This window comes from Phalacrocorax carbo, chromosome 2, assembly GCF_963921805.1.
Source record: "Phalacrocorax carbo chromosome 2, bPhaCar2.1, whole genome shotgun sequence".
NCBI lineage: Eukaryota > Metazoa > Chordata > Aves > Suliformes > Phalacrocoracidae > Phalacrocorax > Phalacrocorax carbo.
In genome coordinates, this window is record NC_087514.1 from 167207992 (window position 1) to 167229087 (window position 21096).

General features: G+C 54.6%; 1 protein-coding gene across 2 annotated transcripts in view; it reads right to left on the bottom strand.

The window, feature by feature from the left end:
• Positions 1-73: 73 nt before the first annotated feature.
• The window catches only part of SCAP (SREBF chaperone), a 72650-nt gene continuing 51627 nt past the window's right edge, over positions 74-21096 (bottom strand). For both annotated transcript variants that reach the window (XM_064445225.1, XM_064445224.1), the window contains exons 9-23: positions 20378-20490; positions 19399-19493; positions 14772-14870; positions 14156-14374; positions 12722-13155; positions 11813-12007; positions 10760-10961; positions 9787-9902; positions 8479-9049; positions 5965-6050; positions 5388-5470; positions 4245-4411; positions 3339-3419; positions 2230-2436; positions 74-1810 (exon numbers count right to left, since the gene is read on the bottom strand). In XM_064445225.1, coding sequence (XP_064301295.1) covers positions 1565-1810; positions 2230-2436; positions 3339-3419; positions 4245-4411; positions 5388-5470; positions 5965-6050; positions 8479-9049; positions 9787-9902; positions 10760-10961; positions 11813-12007; positions 12722-13155; positions 14156-14374; positions 14772-14870; positions 19399-19493; positions 20378-20490 — 2914 coding nt within the window. In that variant the 3' untranslated portion in view covers positions 74-1564. The remainder of the gene's footprint in view (positions 1811-2229; positions 2437-3338; positions 3420-4244; positions 4412-5387; positions 5471-5964; positions 6051-8478; positions 9050-9786; positions 9903-10759; positions 10962-11812; positions 12008-12721; positions 13156-14155; positions 14375-14771; positions 14871-19398; positions 19494-20377; positions 20491-21096) is intronic.

Genomic DNA, 21096 nt, shown 5'->3' on the forward strand with positions numbered 1-21096 from the left:
TTCTGCTCCGGCTGGGGGGGCTGCGAGGGAGGGCGGGGGGCTCGGGAGGGGCGCAGCAGCGGCGCAGCCACGCTCGGGTTAGTTCTGGTTTAATGGCGGTGTCGTGGTACACGTTATAAAACACGATCTGGTACAAAAAGCATTTTTTCCCCCCGCCCTGTACAAAGCGTACAGCAGGGCTAAGGCCACCCGCGGTGCCGTGCGGAGGGGAGGGGTGGGCAGGGGTCCCTGGGAGCCCCCAGCCCTCGGTCCCTCTGCTCGCGGGGCCGGCACGACGCTGCCTCTACAATCACCAAGATTTGATTAACAGACGTCATCGGCGTTTACTTGAGGGAAGGGAGCGTTGGAGGAAGGGCTGGGGGCTCGTGTGCCCCTGCAGCCCCTCGCTGCTGGGGCCGGCAGTGCAATTGGGGAGGGGACCCGAGCCCCCTGGCCCTGTGCGTGGTGGAAGAGGCCCAGCGGGAGAAGCCCCGTACTTGGTGGGTGCTGCCAGCCCACGCAGGGCGCTTTGGTCCCGCTGCGGCTCCCCCAGCACCTCCTGCCCCCCCGCGTCGGTCGGGCTGTCTCCCCCTCCCCCGAGGGGGTTTCTCCCTAGTTCCTGCAGGGAGGACGAGGGCAGGGGCTGCCTGCCCACTCCCAGCCAGAGGAAAGGCCCTGCAGTGGGAGGAGGCGGAGGAGGAGGAAGGTGCTGTTGCTGCCAACCGGGCAAAGGAGAAAGGCGGGAAGGGCGGCCGCGCACGTGGGGAGCGGGTCCTGAGCCCCAGCGTGGCTCTGCCACGGCGGCTTGGTGGGCGCTGCCGGGCTGCTAATCCCACGCTCTCCTGCCATAATAAATAAATATATACAGCGTATAAATAAATAGGGCAGGGACTGCTGTGGCCTGGAGCCCGCGAGGAGCAGGGCCAGCCCGGAGCCAGGCACGTCGGGGCCCGGCCCGCACTCTAAGGCACGTGGAGGCCAAGCCCAGTGCCCCTGCGGGGTCAGCCCCGGCCCTCCCCGGTGGTGACGGCGGCGCTTGGGGGGCCAGGGGCTCGCTGAGGGCTGGCAGCGCCCGGCTGCTCCGCTCCAGGGCTGTTCTCATGGGCCCCGCTCCCACCCCACTGTCCTGAGGGCTACGAGCAAGCTGGAACTTGCTGAGCCAGGGCTGGGCCCAGCTTAGCTCATGGACAGGCAACAGGCACCAACCCTCCCCCAGCCCTGGGAAGCCACCGCACGCCGGCCCCAGCTCCCATCCTGTCCCCAGCAGTGCGCTGGAGCACAGGCCCAGGAGCACCCACGCCCTCGGGGGAGGCCCCGTGACCACACGGACGATGCAGGAACCGGGGAGCGGAGGAGGGCTCAGGCCCCGCACACCGCTGGGTGACAAGAGTCCAGTTTACGAGGAGGGAAGGCGACAGAGGCACGGACAGAGCGATGGAGCCAGTGTCCCCGTCCCCTCAGCACGGCGCTGCTCGGAGCCCATCCCGCGCCTGCCTACGCTGCCCTCAACTACAGAAGGGGCCCGGGGCACCCTGTCCCACCTGCCTCGCTCCACCCCGGCTCCAGCACCTGCCCCTCCTCCTCCTCAGTCCAATTTCTCCAGCACCGAGGGCACGTAGACCAGGCTGAGCTCGCTCCCGAAGTTGCAGACGATGGCGGCGTTCTCCAGGACGAGGATCTGCCGCGCGGGCTGCGACTCGTTGCTCTTCCCCAGGTAGACGGTCTGGAGCAGGTCGCCGTAGCCGATGTCCCAGAAGGAGACGCAGCCCTGGCCTCCTGTCACCAGCAGGTTGTCGGAGATCACGCCCAGGCTGGCGCCGCAGCCCATCTCCTGCGTGGAACGAAGATGTCAGAGAGCCAGGACCCCCCCCGGCGGGTGTCCTGGCAGGAAGCCCCTCCGTGAGGGAGGGCAGCCCCCTGCCCATGCCGCTGCAGCGGCCAGCCCTTGCTGTGGCTGGGAGGAGGCTGTTTAGCCGCAGCCCCTCTGCCAACCCAGCCCCGGGGGCGCACACGTGCTGGAACGGGGCCACGGAGCCTCGCAGCTGGGTCCAGCCAAGCAACCGAGTCTGTCTTTTCCGAGCTCTTGCACATTATATTTACAAACAGGGAAGTTTTTTCAAAGCACGCGGAGTTTAACTAGAGATCCCTTCACACTAGAAGCCCAGCAGAGGTGGGCTGCGGGGTTTGGTGGGGTCTAGAAAAACACAGACCCGCCCTTACGCTTTCCCTGGCTGCTCCCCAGCTACCAACCTGCTGGATCGAATAGAGCTTGATCCCCGAGCTGCGGTCCCAGATGCTGATGACGTCGTCCAAGCCGCTGCTGATGACGCAGGACGTCGTGCAGGTGAGGGACGTGACATCCCCTCGGTGGGCGTACATGTGGCTGACCTTGCTCCCCGTCAGCACGTCCCAAAGGCAGATGGCACCGTCCTGGCCTCCGCTCGCTAGCACCATCGTCTGCAAGGACACGGGGCAGGGCCAGGTCAGGGGCCTCGGCAGGCGGCCGGCAGCACCCCTTCCCTCACACCCCGCAGCGCCACGGACGCGGGAAGCCGCTGAACACGCAGGCCGATTCTGTGTACAAGCACTTCCAGCGCCCCGGGCATGCTCCCGGGCTGGAGGAGGTCACAGGAATGTGGGTGGAATGCTGACCTGCCCGCTCCGTGTCTTCCCTGCCTTTGCACACAGGTCCGAGCAGGCTGGAGGTGAAACCCCAAGCCCAGCAGGACTCGCTGTTGCAGAGAAACCTGAATTCGTTTAACCAGGGCTGTAAAGCACACGGGTGTGGCTCTCCTTCTGTCTGAGGGGAGGCAAAGCCTTCCTGGGGGACACTGCAGAGCAGGGCGTGCACTGCTGGGCCCTGTCACTAGCCCCGCTCGCCTCTCCAGCCGTGCATCGGCTCAGCTACACCTACAGTGCCTCTCTCGGGGCCAGCCGGTCCCCAGGAGGGCAGACACTCACAGGGCAGGGAACGTTTCCTGGGCCCGTTTCAGCCCCTGCTCCCAGCTCTGCCCTCAAAGGTTCCCGGGTTTCAGGGCTGTGGTCAGAACAGCTGAGCTGGCGGCACGGGTACGGCGGGAATGGGGCTTTCCTGCTCCAAACAGGGCAGGGAGACAAACTGCCCCCAGGGAGAGGGACTGCTGAGCTCGCAGTTAGGTGGAGGGGAAAACACTGGCTCAGCTCGTAAGGCACAAGGTGAGCGCAAGGTCACTGCGGCCAGCAGAGCCTCCGTGTCCTCAGACATCACCTCCACGTGCAAACCAGAGGAGGGGCCCAGCCAGGTCCCTCTGGCTGTACCAGTGGCTCAGCAGCCTTGTATAAAGGATGCTCTCGCCGGTGCAGAGCCAGCTGCAGCCTACCTGATCGATGTACACAGCCGTGATTGCTCCTGAGTGACCCTGCAGCGTGAACAAACAGCACGAGTCTTCTAGCCGAAACACCTGCAGGGCAGAAGAGGCAGGTGTGAGTGTCCGCGGGGTGGCTGTGCTGCAGAACGGTACTACCTGAGCCTTACTGCTCCTGCTAATGAGGCAACAGATCTCATTTTATTGTCCTTACTGCCACCCCCCTCTCATGGCAGAGTCGGAGCCTGCGGCGATTCAGGGCAGCAAGGTCACGGGATGCTGCTGCCAAGGGCAGGGGAAGGGGGTAATGCCTGTCGGGCAGCGACAGGGCAGGGAAGCAACGTGCATGGCTGAAGGGGACAGCTGCTGCTGGAAGGGACAAGAGGAAGACTTGGGTTAATTAATTAACTGGATATGAGGAAAAATTTCTTCACCAAAAAGGTTGTCAAACACTGGAAGAGGCTGCCCGGAGAGGTGGGGGAGTCACCATCCCTGGGGGTATTTAGAAGACGTGTAGACGTGGCACCTGGGAACATGATTTAGTGCTGGGCTTGGCAGGGCTGGGTTAACGGTTGGACTCGATGATCTTAAAGGTCTTTTCCAACCTAAATCATTCTATGACTAAGACAGAACCCACACCTTTCTATTCATGAAGTCACTCATCTCTAAGGCAAGAGGCTCTCACTCCGTTTCCTAAGATACCTCTCAGAGGGCTCTGTCCTCCTCGCTCCACCAAGGAGCCCCTTCCAGGCAGATGAATATAACACGGGGAGCTTGGGGAACGCACCGGACTCCGACCACACCACCCCAAACACTCGCCTGCCTCTGTGCACGCGCACGCGTCAGCTCTGCCCCCCTGCCCACGTCCCACAGCGTCTGCAGGACGGGTGAGCGCCCGCAGCCCACCGGCGACAGCCTTACTCTCAGAGTGTGGTCCTGGCTCCCAGTGACCAGCCGTCCGGCCGCAGCCTTCAGCGCCGTGATGGGCTTCTGGTGCGCGCAGGACACGGTGTGGGTGAGCTGGCACAGGATGATGTCGCTGCTGCTGAACACGGGGGACGATGGGATGCTGCTTCTGCTTGGGGCTCCTGTGGAGAGACACACAGGTTAGTCCTCAGCGCAGCAGAGACAGCCTTACGCTCCAAAACGAGTATCACCCAGACGTGGTGTGACATCAGGGATGCCTGGATGCCAAACTTTAAGGAATTTGACCCTGGGCCTCCCAAGAGCCAAACGCTCAGCACGCTGGCGGATGCCAGCAGAAGCTACGGTGGCTCAGCGCTCATGAGGGTCTCTGACAGGGTCCTCAGCAGCAGAGCTCCCTTCTGCACATCAGCGGCCCCTATGCAGTAAGTCATCTGCAAGACTGGGGCCACTGAAGCCCAAGAGCACTGCGGTTACCCTCGTCAGAGAGGCAGGACAGACAGCTGGGCACAAGACTCCGCGCCCTGTGGGGAAACATCGTTCCCACAGCCAGTCCCTTCCCACAGAGCCTGCTCCACTTCCAGACCTACAGCTTGTGGATCCCAGGGCATCCCACCGGAATGCAACCATTCTCCCGGAGTAAGGCCAGGGCTGCTCGCCCCTCCCGGCCACTCCAGAACCAAAGGGGCCACTGCACTGCAAACCAGTTACCACCACGGGCGAGTTTTGTGCGTGTCGCGGCTGTGCCAAGGCCCCAGGCTGGATTGTGGCTGTGCAGAGCTGCAGGGTGTGCAAATGACTGAGAACAGACCTTGCTGAAGGAGAAACTAAGCGACAAGTGGGAGAGGAAAGAGGTACGGGGCAGAGCTGACCCTGGAAAGCACGTCTCAGGCTCCCGACTTACGCACTGGAGAAAACCAGCACTCGAGAAGCTCTCCCTGCATCGGGGACTCCCCACGTATTCCTCACCTCTCCACAGCAGCTGGTTCAGCATCCTGCAGCACAGGGTGTTTTCAGCAGAGCATTATTACAAAAGCTTATGAAGTGGGTGTGAGGAAGAGTCAGCTGCAAGAAGGCAAGGGAGGAGGAAAAGGCTCAGCGGAGCTCAGCGGTGCACAGCACACTTGGACACTGGCTTACCTCGGAACTGCAGGTGGTTCAAGGACGTGTGTGTCTCTAGCGAAAAGAAATCTAACGATCCATTCAAGCGGGCGGCAACGATCCTGAGGGAGAAACGCAGGCGCGTGAGGGGAGACCCTTTCCCGCCCCTACAGCCCCGAGACCAGGTGCTTTCCGAGGCAGAGCCCAAACCACACAGGCTCCCCCTGTGAGGAGGCATTCCCGACTACAAGGAAGTTGGATATTGTATTAAGCTCAGACCACGATAAACTGGGAGATCGCGGTGCCTCTTGAGTAACAGCACAGAGAAAGCTGGGACCCAAAGGCCCCATCTCCCAGCCCTGAGTTATTCTGCATATTCGGCTACCAGAATATCCGTGTGAAGAAGTGGCTGCTGGAACAGAGCTGGATTCAGGAAAGCTCGTCCCACCACGCCCAGCTTGAGGGGCGACGCGTGGGAAGGAAGAGGCTTCCCAGCTGAGCCTCTGCCATCCGGAGCTGTTCAGCCTCCCTGGCAGGAGGGTCAGGGCTGGGGTCCTGGCTTACACCACATGCTCCCCTCCCCTCGCAGGACATCACCGAGCACAAATCCAATTACCTGTTGTTCAGAAAGACGAGCGCTGTGATGCCAGATTGACCTTCATCGTTACTGCTGCGGAGGGTCCCCTCGATAGCATCCCAAACCTGGAAGGAGAAAGGGTCGCTGCTGTGATCCTGACTGTTGTCAATCGAGGAGTCAGTGATCCCCGTAACAGCTAACCCGTGCTGGGCCGCACACATCCCCTGGCTCCCTTGGCTGTCTGATGTCCTTCTATCTACCTTAAAGTGAAGCAGCAAGTTCTCAAGCGAACATCCTTTTGTTTGACAGCAGAAATGATGAATACAATTCTTTTCTTCAAAGAAAATCATAGAATGCCCCGAGTTAGAAGGGACCCACAAGGACCACCGAGCCCAGCTCCCGTCCCTGCACAGGACACCCCAAATTCACACCGTGTCTCTGAGGGCCGTGTCCAAGGGCTTCTGGAACATCGCCAGGCTGGTGCTGTGATGCCTCCCTGGGGAGCCTGTGCCAGGGCCCCACCACCCTCTGGGGGAAGAACCATCTCCTAATGCCCAGCCTCACCCTCCCCTGGCACATCTCCCTGCCGTTCCCTCGGGGCCTGGCGTTGGGCACCAGAGAGCAGAGACCAGCCCTGCCCCTCCTCCTCCCCTCGGGAGGGGGCTGCAGAGCGCCATGAGGCTGCCCTCGGCCTCCTCTGCTCCAGCTGAACAAACCCAGGGACTCCAGCCGCTCCTCGTACGGTTTCCCCTCTAAACCCTTCCCCAACTCCGCGGCCTCCTCGGGACACTCTCCAGTACCTTTATACCCCCAATGTCCTGCGGCGCCCAACGCTGCCCACAGCACTCGGGGTGAGGCCGCCCCAGCGCGGGGCAGAGCGGGACAATCCCCCCCCTCGCCCGGCTGCGATGCAGGGCTCGGTGCCCCCCAGGGCACGGCTGGCCCTCTGGGCTGCCAGGGCACGCTGGGGGCTCGTGTTCAACTTGCCATGGACCAGAGCCCCCAGGTCCCTGCAGAGCTGCTCCCCAGCCCCTCGCTCCCCAGGCTGCCTGTACAGCCAGGGCTGCCCTGCCCCGGGGGCAAAACCCGGCACCTGCCCTTGTTAAACTCCATACGGTTGGTATCCCCTAAGAGCTCTAAGGACCACAGCGCTGGCTGACCTCTCCAGGGAGACGACCTGCACAGTGTGCCGTGCTCGGACTGGAGGTCTGCCCAACACGGGGCTCCCTGCAATGAGAGGGACCTAAGATCTCACTACCTTCTTCTTCCTTCTAGCTTTAATGGCAATAGATGGTATTAACATTAACAGAGTGCTGTGTCCAGCTCGGGGCTCCTCAGCACGGGACAGACACGGCCCTGTTGGAGCAGGGCCAGAGGGGGCACAGAAATGCTCCGGGGGCTGGAGCCCCTCTGCTGCGAGGCCGGGCTGGGAGAGCTGGGGTTGTGCAGCCTGGGGAGAGAAGGCTCTAAGGAGACCTTATTGCGGCCTCGCAGTGCTTAAAGGGGGGCTGTGGGAAGGGTGGGGGCGACCTCTTTAGCAAGGCCTGTTGTGACAGGACAAGGGGTGATGGTTTTAAACTAAAGGAGGGGAGATTTAGGCTGGATATAAGGAAGACATTTTTTACAATGAGGGTGGTGAAGCGCTGGCCCAGGTTACCCAGAGAGGTGGGAGATGCCCCACCCATGGAAACATCAAGGCCAGGTTGGACGGGGCTCTGAGCAACCTGATCTGGTTGAAGATGTCCCTGTTCATGGATGGCCTTGGAACATCCCTTCCAACCCAAACCATCCTGTAATTCTATGATTCTATGATTTTAACCAACACTTCACAAACTGAATGCCTTTCTTAGCAGGGTCACAACGAACGCTAGCCCCAGTGCACCACAACGCACCCTGCGGCAGCACAGGCTCCTGCTGCCCATCCCTGGCTCTGCAGCACCCCTCTTTGCTCCCACTCAGCCCCACATCTGCCCTGTTCTGAGCATGGAGCACTCTGGATTTTGAACCAATATTGCAATGTGGACTGGAAACAAGATTCAGCAGCAAAATTCAGTCAGTGTCTCAAGGCAGCTGCTCAAGAGAAGGCATCTGGGCTCAAAAGCATATTTAAAGGACAAGGGAACCAGTCGAGTGGCCTGCCTGTGTCTTTGCTGGGAAGAAGGAGCGCCGCCCACATGGAGCACAGGTCAATCTTCAAAACCCTTGAAGGTTTATTCCCGACTTCCTTTCCAAAAATGAAATTAAACTAATTCTTAAAGTTTCTCAGTGGAGGAGATCTAAATTTCCAATTAAAATTAGCTTCAAACCCTGTATCATTCCTACAGAATCCCTATTAACTTTCATAGAATGTCCAGAGTTGGAAGGGACCCCAAGGAACACTGAGTCCAACTCTTGTCGCCACACAGGACAACTCCAAAATTCACCATGAATTTTACCTTATTTCAGGACTGACCAGTAACATTACTTAATGACAGGGCAATCTTTAAGCTTCTTCAGTCTTAAAGAGCTGCTGGCAGCTCTCCCAGCGCCTGGGCTGGCTGCGAGCTTCCTCACCTCCAGCTTCCCATTGCTCCGGCCAGCCACAATCAGGTTCCCTTGCAGGTCCAGACTCCAGACAGAGCTCTCCAAGTTTTCCCCCCAGGAAGGAAGTGGTGATGATTTGTCAAATCCCATAAAAGACTCGTCCCCCAGGCTCCTCCTGCGGCTGCTGCAGCCCCCCTCCTCAGTCCCGCAGCCCAGGGAGCGGGGACTGCCGCTCCCCACGCAGAAGGCAGCCTGTCCGTGCGGGGCTGAGAGGCCGGTGAAGTTCATGCAGTTGGAGGTGCTGTGCTCTTCGTACACTTTACCAACCAGGCTGCTGAAGTCGTACCCAGCCTCCTTCTGGCGACTGCCCACGGCACGGAGCCGCGTCTCTGACTCGGCCACCTTCACCTGCTCTGAGAAGTTTGTGTCAATGAGGGACGTGAGGTCTGGCTGGTCACAGAAAAGCGGAGGCTGGGGAGGGCTGATCATCCTCTTGAGCTGGTGGCTGTTCTCAAAAGAGTCGTCCAGACCATTCTTGCCATCTGGACTATGATCCCAGCTTTCCTGGTAATCGAAGATGCCACTGCTGTCCCTTCGCAACCTAAAACACAGTAATAAAAGCTCAGCCCTCCCACCTCTACCATCAGAGAGGGGTGATTTCATACAGAGGGGGCTACGACAGTGTCATGGTTTTAGCTGGGATAGAGTTAATTTTCTTCACTGCAGCTTGCCCAGTGCTGCGCTCTGGACTTAGTATGAAAACAAGGCTGATAACACACCAATGTTTTTGTTGTTGCTGGGCAGTGCTTGTACCAGTCAAGGACTTTTCCAGCTTCCCACGCTCTGCTGGGGGCACAAGTAGCCGGGAGGGGAGGGGGCACAGCTGAGAAAGCAGATTAAAACTGACCAAAGGGATATGCCATATCATGTAACATCATGCCCAGTATGTTAACTGGGAGGAGCTGGCTGGGGGAGGGAGGCAGCAATCGCAGCTTGGGGCCCAGCAGCATCGGTTGGTGGGTGGTGACCGGTTGTATCATTTGTGTTTCTGTTTTTTTTTTTCTTTTTCCCTTTTCCTTTTCATGATATTAGCATCATAATAATTATTAATATCCATATTATTTTATTTTAATTATTAAACTGTTCTTACCTCAACCCACAAGTTTTCTTACTTTAGCCGTTCCGATTCTCTCCCCGTCCCACAGGGGTGGGGCAGTGAGCGAGCGGCTGCGGGGTGTTTAGGTGCCGCCTGGGGCTGAACCACGACAGCCAGCTGCTGAGCAGCGACTGCGGAGGGCCCTGCCCGCAGCTGAGTGACTTGGTACGGACACCACTTACCTCGGTTTGGGAATAACGGTGAGGCAGTCGCCAGTCTGAGCATCCCACACACGGATCTGGCCCACCAGGCAGCAGCTGACAAGGAGCATGCCATCACTAGCCAGACATTCGATGTCCTGGGAAGGAAGAACAAGCACAGCTGAGCGCGTAGCACCACCGAGGCCCCTGGACCCTGACGATCACCTTGCGTGTGGCAGAGGAGCTATGGAAATGATACGTTTTATGTCAAAACTGCATGGCCGGCTTAGCAACCTGGGGATACTCCGGGAGCATGAGGACATCTTTGCCCAGAGTCCTAGGTGTGCACTAGACTGCTGCAAATCAAACAGACTCTGTCTTCCCTTTCCCCGACAAAGTATGGCCCAAAGGGATGGCAGGATCAGGAACAGAGGTGCAGCTTCTTTGGAAGACATGGCACAGTGTCTCAGAACTCCATCTGACTGGGTGCCCGTGCGCTTTGTTTCGTCTCAGAATGGGAAGAAACATCTTTCCCCTCAAGAAAAATGAGAGAACTGAGCACTTCTGTGCATACCCATGGATGCTTTTAGTGCTGAAAACAACATTTAGCAGCCCAAACCTACGCATTAACTTTTGGGAGGCAGGGAAAAAAGGATACAGCAGGCATTAAATACCAGGAATCCAGAGCTACACCAGCAAAGAAGGCTGGATCAGCCCAGCCGATAAAAGCCAACGGTTGGCTCTGCAGAGGAGGTAGTAACAGCAATTGCTCAGAGCGAGTTGCAGGAAGAATTGGGAAAGTCCTGCAGGAAACTTCACGCTACAGTTTCTTACTAGATATGTAATATATCGCATTCACCCCGGCTGTCAGCCTCCACGGCTGCCTTACGCTAAATCGCATGGCTGCTCTGTCCTGTGTGAGGGCTCTTATTGAAATAAAACAAAGAGAACAGCATTTGCGTGGTGCCAGTCAGTCAAACGCCTTTCTTGTAAGGACTGCCCCCGTCCGACCTACCATGAGGTGGCCCCTGAGAACCAAGGGGACAATCTCAGTCTCGGGCGGGGAGTAGCCGTAATCGTCACAGGGCAGGTCCCCCCTCTTCCTCCTGCTGTGAGAGAGCCCATTCTGCCCGTAGTTCTTGGGGCAGAACACCCTGTACAGGCAGAAGAGCAGGAGGACCAGGATAATGCCTGAGGCCAGACCCAGAGCAGCCACCCTGGTGGGAGAGAGAAACAGACACAAAGCCAAAAAGAAGGTGAGATAAAAGAGCCACTTACTAGTCCACGGATAGAGTTTGAAAAATACTGTGAAGTATTACATATGGTGCTGGTTTAAATTTTTCAGCTGAGAAACATTTCCAACAAGCTATAGGGATTTGTGGAAAATTAAAGGGGTTTTTTTTTTAATGGGAAAACATCAGTTTCAACAAGTTTTTCAGACTGTTCAATAAAAATGTACATAGCAACTAAGACTTTAAGAAAAACGCCAGATGGGGAGCGGGATATAAAGTGCGTTCAACAGCCAAAGGAGAACTGCAGATTCAGAGGGCAAGCTGGGAGCCAGACTTCTCAGCAGGAAAGGAAGGTCCCTGCTTGCATGAGAGTTTGATCTAACAGCCAATAAAGCATTATTGAATCACAACATTTATTCCCAAAGACAAACTCCTATCCCCGTTACCCCGTGATAAACCCTGGAATGCATCACGTGTGGTGCTAAGAGCAACAGCTTTAGCATCACCAAGCCATCCAGTTAAAACACAGGTAAATTTAATCTTCAAAATGCGTGACTAATTGCACAACAGTTACTAGCGTTACTAGTGCGAGCTAACAACCCGGGCTGCACGCACCTCCTCCTGCCAGGCAGCTCAGAAGAAACAGTGCCAGGAGAGATTAACCTAATGCTGCGCTAGCTGAGCTGGAGTGGCCTGGGCATCGCAGGATTTTGCACTGAAGCTTTACAAAGGTTTTTTGGTTTCCCTCCAGGAGAAGAGCCAAACAGCCCAAGAGCAGCCCACGTCTCCAAGGGAGTTAGGGCATGGATGGGAGGCTGCACCAAGGACTCTCTTACTTGTAAAGGGTGACATCCTGGTGCCCTTGCAGCTTGGGTGAGGCTTGGTCAGGCTGAGCTTCAGCATCCAGCTTCCCACTGCTTGAAGATAAGAAGGGGTGGTAGCGGTTAGCCTCCTGGGGATGCCGCACTTCTAAGGCCTCTTGTGGGTTCAGGTACAGCGTGACAGGGATTGCTGGAAGGATGCTGATGTATCTGAAGGAATGGAAAGGTGAGAATAGCTTAGGAACAACAACCGCGAAAGACACAAAACCCCTAAGAGGTTACCCAGCCCATCTTCTCACTAGCAGCCAAGGTAGGCATCAGTATGTACCTTCAGTCCGGTGGTTTCACGTATTCTAAACTAAAGACCTACTTTGAAATATTTTCTTCTAAATAGTATTTTCCAGGTCTTGACCCGTAACTCTGTGGAAGAGGTTAAGAGCCAACAGTGGAATGAACTGCTGATGAGATCAAATGGATCACACGCATTTAAGTAAGGATAGAATGATCTGGTCCAGCTTCCTGCACACTGCCAGACAGAAGATCTCAGCAAGAAGTTTCTTCAGCTCAGAGGTCTCTATTCCTCACATGTACCATCCCCAGCCCTTGCAGATGATCATATATTGTTTTACAAAATTCTAAATGTCACCTCCAGGGTAAAGGATGACAGCAACCAAGTGAGACACCCAAGAGCACAGCGAGAGAATCACAGCCCTTATTCTCAGACAAGCAGTCCTGGAGGCTTTGGTACCTCTGCACCACACAGGAGGGCCTGTTTAACCGTCTCCTCCCAAGGACACATTTGGAGCAAGCCACGTGGCACATAAATTATCTCGCTCAGAAGGACGAAGGACACAAGAAAGGAAAACGCGTGGCGTCAAATCCACAATTCGAAGCGCCTGCGGCACTCGATGCCAGCTCACTTGCCTTTTGGCCAGAGTGATATTGTAGTAGCTGAAGAGGGATGGCCAGTGTCTGAAGGAAAGCTTCCTCCAAATCTCCTCATCCTCTGCTCCCCAGGTAACCTCTCCTTCAGCTCCAATCTCCACCTGTCCATTCCCTTTGCCCTCTGGTCCGTGGGCCCAAGTGTGCTGGTTTGTCTCCAGCCTGCTCAGGGACTCCAGCCCCGACTTCTGCTCACGCTGCTGAGTCTGGTTCTCTGACAGCTGTATAGGGTCCGATGGGAAGACGGAGAGATCGATCTTGGGGTCCCCAGCAGGTAGGACCCCTCCAGGAACAGGCATAGGAGGCAGACCTGCTTCGCCCAAAGGACTCTGTTCAGTGACCTGTGACGTGAGGTAAGTGCGGAGACCAGCAGGATCCGTGTAAACCAGGATTCCAATCCAGATCACTGTCCCGGCCTACATATGATGAGCAAAAGAGACAAGCTCGTTCAGTAAATGGCCTTCGCGCTCCGCCCCCAACGCCGCCTCAGCCGTCTGAGCTGATCAGCCACATCCCGACCAAGGGGACGCCCTGCACTCAGTTATGGTCTTACTCCCAGCAGACGCATCTTCTAAGAGGACTGGGAGAGGTTACACAGCACGTGCAAGAACTGAAGACTGTTTTTCTGTGAGCCATCTGGCTCAACCTGGTGGCGGGAGCCCCACTTCTCCCACACAAATGCACAGCAGGGAGGAGACTCCTCGCTGGCGGCTGGGACCAGCACGCCTGCGCCCCTCAAACAGGGCTGGGAAGGCTTAATTCAGGGTTCTGGCTCATGAGCTCTGCAAGACCAACGGCAGCAGCCACAGTTCACAGGCTGATGTGTTCATTTAACTTAAAGTGCCACCATGGTTCGTGGGCAGTAACGGGCTGGGCTGTGGTTTGTAGAGGTGAGGAACACACATGTTCCTCCACTCCCATTATAGACACCCAGAACAGAGACAGGGGGACAAGCAGAGGCAGTAACTGGTGTAACTGCTGCAGTTACACCCGCAAAAGGAAAAGCTTTAGTCTTTCATGTAGCAAAATATCTCCATGTCTTTAGTCCACATTATATGCAGGAGCAAAACGTGTTTGCAGAGCAGAAATCATCTCCTCTCTCCACTCATACGGTCCTTGAAAATCTGCTTACATAAAAGCAGATTTTTGTTCCAAAGCAATTATCAGAAAATTACCCGCTACCACCCAAACACCATGCAAACAGCAGAGCCCTGGAGCGAATGCATGCAGAGCAATGTTCTTGGGGAAGCATATCTTGAACTGTATTTACCACGGGGCAGCAGAAGCCTTGCAGGGGTATGAGGATGCCTTAAAATGGGGCTCCCCCCTGCACCCCCCCCTCCCTCGGAAGCCTATTTGGGTTGGGTTAGTGTCCAGCAGGAAGGGGCACCAGATAACAAACACCACATGGCATACCATGATGAGTCTCTGGGCCAGCCGGGTCCTGGCAAAGAAGTAAATCACCCGCAGCCTCTTTGGCAGGCGCAGATTCCTGAAAGACGACGGCTGCAGGGTGATGGTGTGGGGGGTAACAGGTCGCATGGCTGGCTGGCGTTCGTAGCGCTGAGAGCGGCTGACAGGCTTCGCTGGGGGCATGCAGGCTTCTGCTGGCAAGCGTTTGTTCAGATCAGCGAGCTGCCAAGAGAAAAGCAAACGTCTGAGAGCCGCGGTGATGAGGTCCCTCGAGAGAAACCTGTGCACCTTCGATACATGCCTATGTCTGAGCTCCCACCTTCACCCTCTAGTCAATCTGTCCCAGCTTCTCTCCAGCACACACTCTCTTCTTCGCCCAGCCACGGTCATCTGTTTCTGACCATGTCTCCTTCCAGCCCGTTTACCCCCAGTCTGCACATTTGTATTCCTGAGGGCATCTTGTTCCCTCAAGCATCCTGTCCCAAGCCCCTGTGTTTGTGTAACAAAGCAAGTACTGGCCCAAACTTGTACGTCTCAGTCTTTGCTGGTTAGAGAGTGAAAACCACAGGGTGTGCTTCCTTTAATCCTTCCACAAGAGCAGCTCCCAGCCCTTCCTTACCTCCATACGGCGAATGTCAATGGACAGCACAGTAGTGAAGAAACACATCTGCAGGAAGAAGTCAGACACCAGGCCGACCACAGCAAAGAGGCAGAACTCCTGCAGACAGGAAAGCACTGATTAGCTACAGCAGCTGCAGAGACAACAGTAAATATTTCAACTTCAGAAAAAGGGAAAATCAGCAAACTCTTGCCCAGAGCGCAGGCCTGAGTCTATTTTACTGACAAATCCTATGATTGATATTTTGTAATAGTTTAGTGCTAGAAAAGTCCGTGTGGGAACTCAAGAGCATATTTATTCAGGTTCACATTCTTTGTTCTTCTTAGCCATAAAATGTCAAAGCACTAAAGGAAAAACTGCCAGAGGATGCTTCCCCAGTTCACAAAGCTGTGGCAGAGCGCAGCCAGAGCTCTCAGCCTCCTGCCCATGCGTTCAAATCACAAAGCCAAACGGCCTCCAACAGTGATAGTTTCCTGCCCTTTACTGATAAACCTTAGCCCTGATTTAAAATTCCTCCTGGAGCACAGGTTGCTCAGGAACTGGATCGATCACTCTCCAGCCAAAGACAGCCCGCTGCAGTCCCTGCACATCGGTGTCCTTATTTGTAGCCATTCTCCAGGGCCCCAGCTAAACCTTTTCCCCTTAAATCACACTTTTGTTTAATGTATATTTGATGGGCAAATTTCATTCCTCTGCCCCTGGAAAGTAAGTCCCACACCCACTCCCAGAGGTCTCTAAACACTAAGTATATGGGAAACAACATTTGCCAAAGCCAGTGTTTCCTAAACTCGCTGTAATGCTCCACTTTCCCCAGCAGGTGCCATTGCAGAAATAAGGATTAAAAGATTCTGCCCAGCAGCAGAAATGCAGTCGACTCCCAGATCATCCCTATAAAACAAATGCACATTCTCACCCCAGTCCCCGCTAGTGCTCAGTGCCGTCCCCTCTCCCCACTACAATCAAAACTTCACAGCAACAAAGAACTGAAGTATTTTTGAGAAGCATTTTGTTCTCCTTGGAGGCACAAATTTCTGTCAGGACCCAAAAAGGATCTAGTGAACATTGGAGAGATCAAGAAAGCTGAACGTAGGCAGCAGTTAAAACCTTAGGCTAAACAACAGATTAAAGACTCTGGCCCTCACTTGCAGAACAGAGCTGGCAAACACCCGCTGCCATTCACTGCCTGCCTGCTGGCATGGCGGCATGCTCGCTACCTGCGGACCAAGCCAGGACACATCCACCTAAGGGGAAGGAGAGAGGCCGCAGAGATTCATTTCTTTGGTCCCCCTCCTTTCTGTGTCTGCCCCAACTTCTTGCATAAGGCTGGAGGCCAATATCAGCACAGTGAAATGAAAAAAGACAGCATGAAAGGCCATCCAAAACCTCTAAACAAACCTTGAAGCCTCCCCATCGTGTCCAAACTGTTCTCAAAACATAAGCAATCAACTGCTTGTTAAAGATGAGTGTGATATGAAACGAGATAACCCACCAGGTCAGCTGCCCCTCCCCACCCCTCCCAGCGACAGCAGCGCAAGGACGCAGGGTCTCATCAGGTTTTTCTCTTTAGCCCCTTTCCCAACGTGTGAGAGGAGGTTTTAGGAGCGGAGGGATGAAAACACAACACAGGTTCCTCTCTCAAGGAGAAAACCAGAAGGAAAGCAACGTCCAGCCGGATTTCAGCCAGACCTCGGCTCTGGCAGGCTCTGCATGGAGAGATATTAACTCTGTTAACACCTCCACTTACTCCACTTAGGGTTAGAGCCATCTGAAGCTGCTAGCCCTGGAAATCTAAAATCGTCTTATACTTGGGTACGGCAAAACCCAGAGTGGTTTCAGTGCGTGCAGGACTGGGCTCTCAGTGCGTGAACTTCAGCACAAGGTAGCAGGTCAGAGATGGAGAGCACAGGAGGAGCGCTCAGCGTGCAGCCCTGCAGCGCCTCGGGACCATCAACAGCGACACTGTCCCAGGAGAACAGGGGTCTCTCCCCACCTGCAACGCATGGCAAGAGGATTTCATTGCTGCTCTCAATTATGAGGGACGTGAAGTGGATACGCAATTCTCATGGAAGCCAAACTCTATTTTAGGACAAGGAGAGCCACGGAAAACACAGAAAATTCCCTTCTGCCAAACGAGCTGCGCTGCCAAGGAGTATCTGAGGAAAACGACAAGCCCCATTACAGCCCTGGGGGCAGGTGAGAGCTTTCAGCAAAGCAAAGCCTCCCTCTTCTGCTGTTCCCTACACCAGACAGCACCTGAACGACCCCAGCACTGCACTGCTCCCTCTGACAGCCTAGAGCAAAGGTCCCTGCCGGATCTACGCAGCCTGGCTCTCTTTCTGCCAGGTTCCTTGGACTCTGCAACGCGAGTACAGCACATTATCTGTACAGCGTCCCTCACTCTCAGGGACGAAGATAAGGGGCATAGACCAGGTTCCAGCAGAGCAGCTGTCAGTCTCTGACAGACAGCATCCCTGCGAGATTCCTCCTCTGGGGAAAGCAAGCATCCAAGGAAAGGCAGGGTCACAGAGAGAGCAGACAGTGGATGTCATCACGTCTCAGGATGCTGTAACAAACGGGAGTACTTTAATGGAGATAACATGGGGGTGGGGGCGTGGAGTCACTTTTTTCCATGGGTCTACTGACACTTACATGGCTTTTCTCCATCCCTTTTACCACACTCCTTTATCTCCTGTCATCAGTGCAGCCTGCAAGCTCCTCTGTGGCAGAGCACAAAAAGAAAGTGAACCATCCCAGCAGCATCCATACGACGGGGCTGCTGGCACGACGCTTGCTTCAGACACCGTCAAGCTTCGCTTTCTGAGGTCCAGCAGCGCAGCAATGAAACGGGGGCCAAAAGGTGCTAATCACCCACATGAATGAGCCCAATTTAGACCCAAAGGCTGGATCATGACAGTGTTCAGGCTGAGCAATCTCAGCAATCAGCTTCAAATAAAAAAATTGGGCCACAATTGGTGTCTGGCTGGAGCCTGGGGAATTCTACTCTAGCTCCTCTCTTGCTGTGCTCTGAGAGTAGTTCAGGAACTGTGAAGTTCGGCCGGCAATGCTCCAGGCTCCCAACCTGAACGTTTAATCTTCTTAGACTATAATACACTTTAATCCGCAGTCTCTACTGGTGACTCCCCAACGTTAAAGCAAGAATATACACAACCCACCCCTCTTCGCCCGGGTCACGGGTGGCCCGTGAGCACCTAGCGAGCACCCAGAGTAGCCTCCAACTACGTAGATGCTGGGGGGCTCCTGCCTTTGCTTGCTGATGGCACCTGAAATTTCCAGACAAATGTCCAGATTTCCAGAGATTTCCTCCCTGAAGTCTGGCTGCAGAGATGCTATAGAATTGGTGATGAGGATTTGTCTAGGCAGTACTTCTGTTCATGTAGCTCACCAGGCACAAGCTCTGCTCGGTGAAGGATCAGAAATTAAATGGTGTCAACTTCCTGATGCAACTCAGCAAGCAGAGTCCCGGAAAGGAGACTGCAGCAGAGAAACTAACACCCCGCGAGGCAGAAGGGGCTATTTTCAGCACTACACCGACCCAACAGCATGACCCCTGATAGATCACTCTACCTTGAGCTTTCAGTTTACCCGCCCATGAAACAGAGGCAGTGATATCCATGGTTGTAAAAACCTACAGATTCATCAGCCTGGCGAAGGAGCCCCAAACGGACACTCCATCCTCATTCTCAGAGCAGGCATTCTGCACTAGGGTGGGTTTTCTTCTTCCACCCGCTTATAAAGTGGATTAGCCAGCTCACAAAAAGGCACTTTTAGGTTGGAATAAAGGCACCCCCACAGCAGGGGCACCGGGCAGTGTTAAGTTCTATGATAGGAAGCTCAATTCCACAAACACATGGACAGACGGACGGGAGGGAGGGAGGGAAATGAGCCCCTCCTCCGGCTTCTCCTAGGGCTGTCTCAGCAAAGTGATGAGCCCCACGGTCCGGGGTGACAGCCATCATGAGGAATCCATGAGAAAGGCTCTCCAAACCCATGTGTCCTGTAGGAGCCTGTGTGTCTGTGGTGCTGGCAACTGGAACGAGCAGGATCTACGCACCAGCAACTGGAATGGGAGCCATGCGGCACAAAAGCCCACGTGTCGGGGTCACCAGCAACCGGAGCTTGTCTGAGTATGCACGTCGGTGTGTGATTGCTAGTGACTGTTGAGCCAGGCAGCTGGGGAGCAGGGTGAGCGGCTCGGGAGCCAGGTGTGTGCGTGTCCCTGAGCAAGAGAGCTGGAGGAGTTGGTTGCCAGATGGACCAGGGGCTCCAGAGGGACTGTGGGGTGACTGACAGACCTGCTTGGGTGAGCGTGCGTGTGTGTGGGTGAGGCAACTGGAGAGAGCAAGGATCCAGGGACAACTCTTGGATGAACTGAACGTGTAAGCCCAGCTACTGGAAGGATCCCAGATGGGGAGACTGGGGATCCAGGGGCAGCTGCTGGACAGCAGGCTAGGTCCTGGAGGGATCCACATTCTATAGATGGATATAGTTCCCACTAAAAGACACTCAATCCAATCAGCCAGGGAAGGAAGCAGCATACTGCACACTGCCGTCCTGCAGCGCCTACAAGCCTCTGTCCCGCAAACTCAAACTGGTCAGCCACACTCACCTGGATGGCTGGGACAAGCGTGAAGTACCCGATCAAGATGATGCCAAGCTCTGTCGCCACATTCTTCATAATCGACCAGCTCTCGTTGCTCAAACCTGGAGAAAGAACACGCAAAGACAGGTAAAATGAGACTGTTCACACATGTAGCAAAAAGGAACTGGACTTCCCTTCTTTAAAATTAGGCATCTATGGATGACAGCCAAAATGGCACCTTCAGGCTAAAGTTCATCTGACCTATTTTGAACATCTAAGTCAAAGAACTGGACTGCAGATTCCCAATGCTTCTATTAGTGGGATTATTGTTAACTACAAGGGAGCTCAGGATGACTCTCAGCTCACAAAACTTCCCTGGTTTAGGCAGTCTGAGGGTACTGCACAGGGTAGTACAGGGACTCAGAAGGGTAAAGGACCATTGAGGTTTCAGGTCCTGTTCTCAATCTGGGATACAAACCACTTGTATCTTTAAAACCAGGCAGATTTTTCTGGGCATTGCTCCAGAATCTCTCTTCCCTGCTCTCCAGAAATATTTTTTTTAAGTTTGTAAACTACATTTATCCACAGTTTGAGCACACTCAAATCCTTAGGCAGGTACAGAGTGTATCTATAACAGAGAAGATAATTTTGTCACAGACTCAGCAGAACTTCACACGACCTGTGGACTGCACTTAACAATATGCATGACATGAGAGGACAAGGGGCTAAATACATATACCAGGAGATACAGGTCACCCTTACTAACACTTTTTAAAACTTGTTTAGTCAATGCTTCAGACAACCCCCACAGTTACAGGCTTATCTTCGTTCTCGGAATTATCACAAACGGTACGAAAAGACTATCAGAATACAACTCCCGATTCACATTAACAGACACAGTCCTTATTTCCTTCACAAACCAGAACTAAGATCATTCCCCATCTCCCAGTCCTTGGGTTACCCTAATTTTCACTCTCTCTACACTCTTCCAGAGCAGGCTGCGTACCTTGGGCAATGCGTAGCTTCACTTCCAGGTCAACAGGCGTAGAGACGACCGACTTGGTGAGAACCAACACATTCTCTAGGCCAATCACTACAACCAAGTATGGAAATATTTCTCTAGAGGAAACAGAACCAGAACTGAGAATGAGATCCTTGGTGGAAAAGGAGGGAAGAACGCAAGTTAAGCAGCAAACACGCACCACAGAGTCAAGGCCAGGACGCCCTACCCAGTGCTCCCAGCCAAATGCCTTCTCATACAATATTACTCCATGATGAGGTAAGGGTTCTGTATTTCATCCACTTTGGACAGATATTAACTTTTTTGCAAAGCTGCAGGTTTTTCTGGAAAATGGCCATTGTAGACCACCACTAAATTAGTCTTAATGTTTCCCAGGGTTGGGACAGCGCCCCTCTGTGTCCCTGCAGCATCTAGTGCGAAGAGGTGCAAATCAAAAAGATGGGCTTTGGACAACAGTGCAACAGACTCAGTAATAACTAGTCAGCGAGAGTGTGTTACAAGAGGGCAGGGAGCATGTCCACCATCAACAGAGAAAACACTGATACATCACATCTAAGCATTACATTAAACAAGACTTTCAAAAAAGAATTCTCAAGTGAAGAGCATGGATGGTGCCTGGTTCGGATACCCAGAGGGCAGAAGCTTCTGCACCCTGCAGCTGCTGGAAGCAATCCGGTCTTGGGCAGCGAAGGAGACGCACGAAG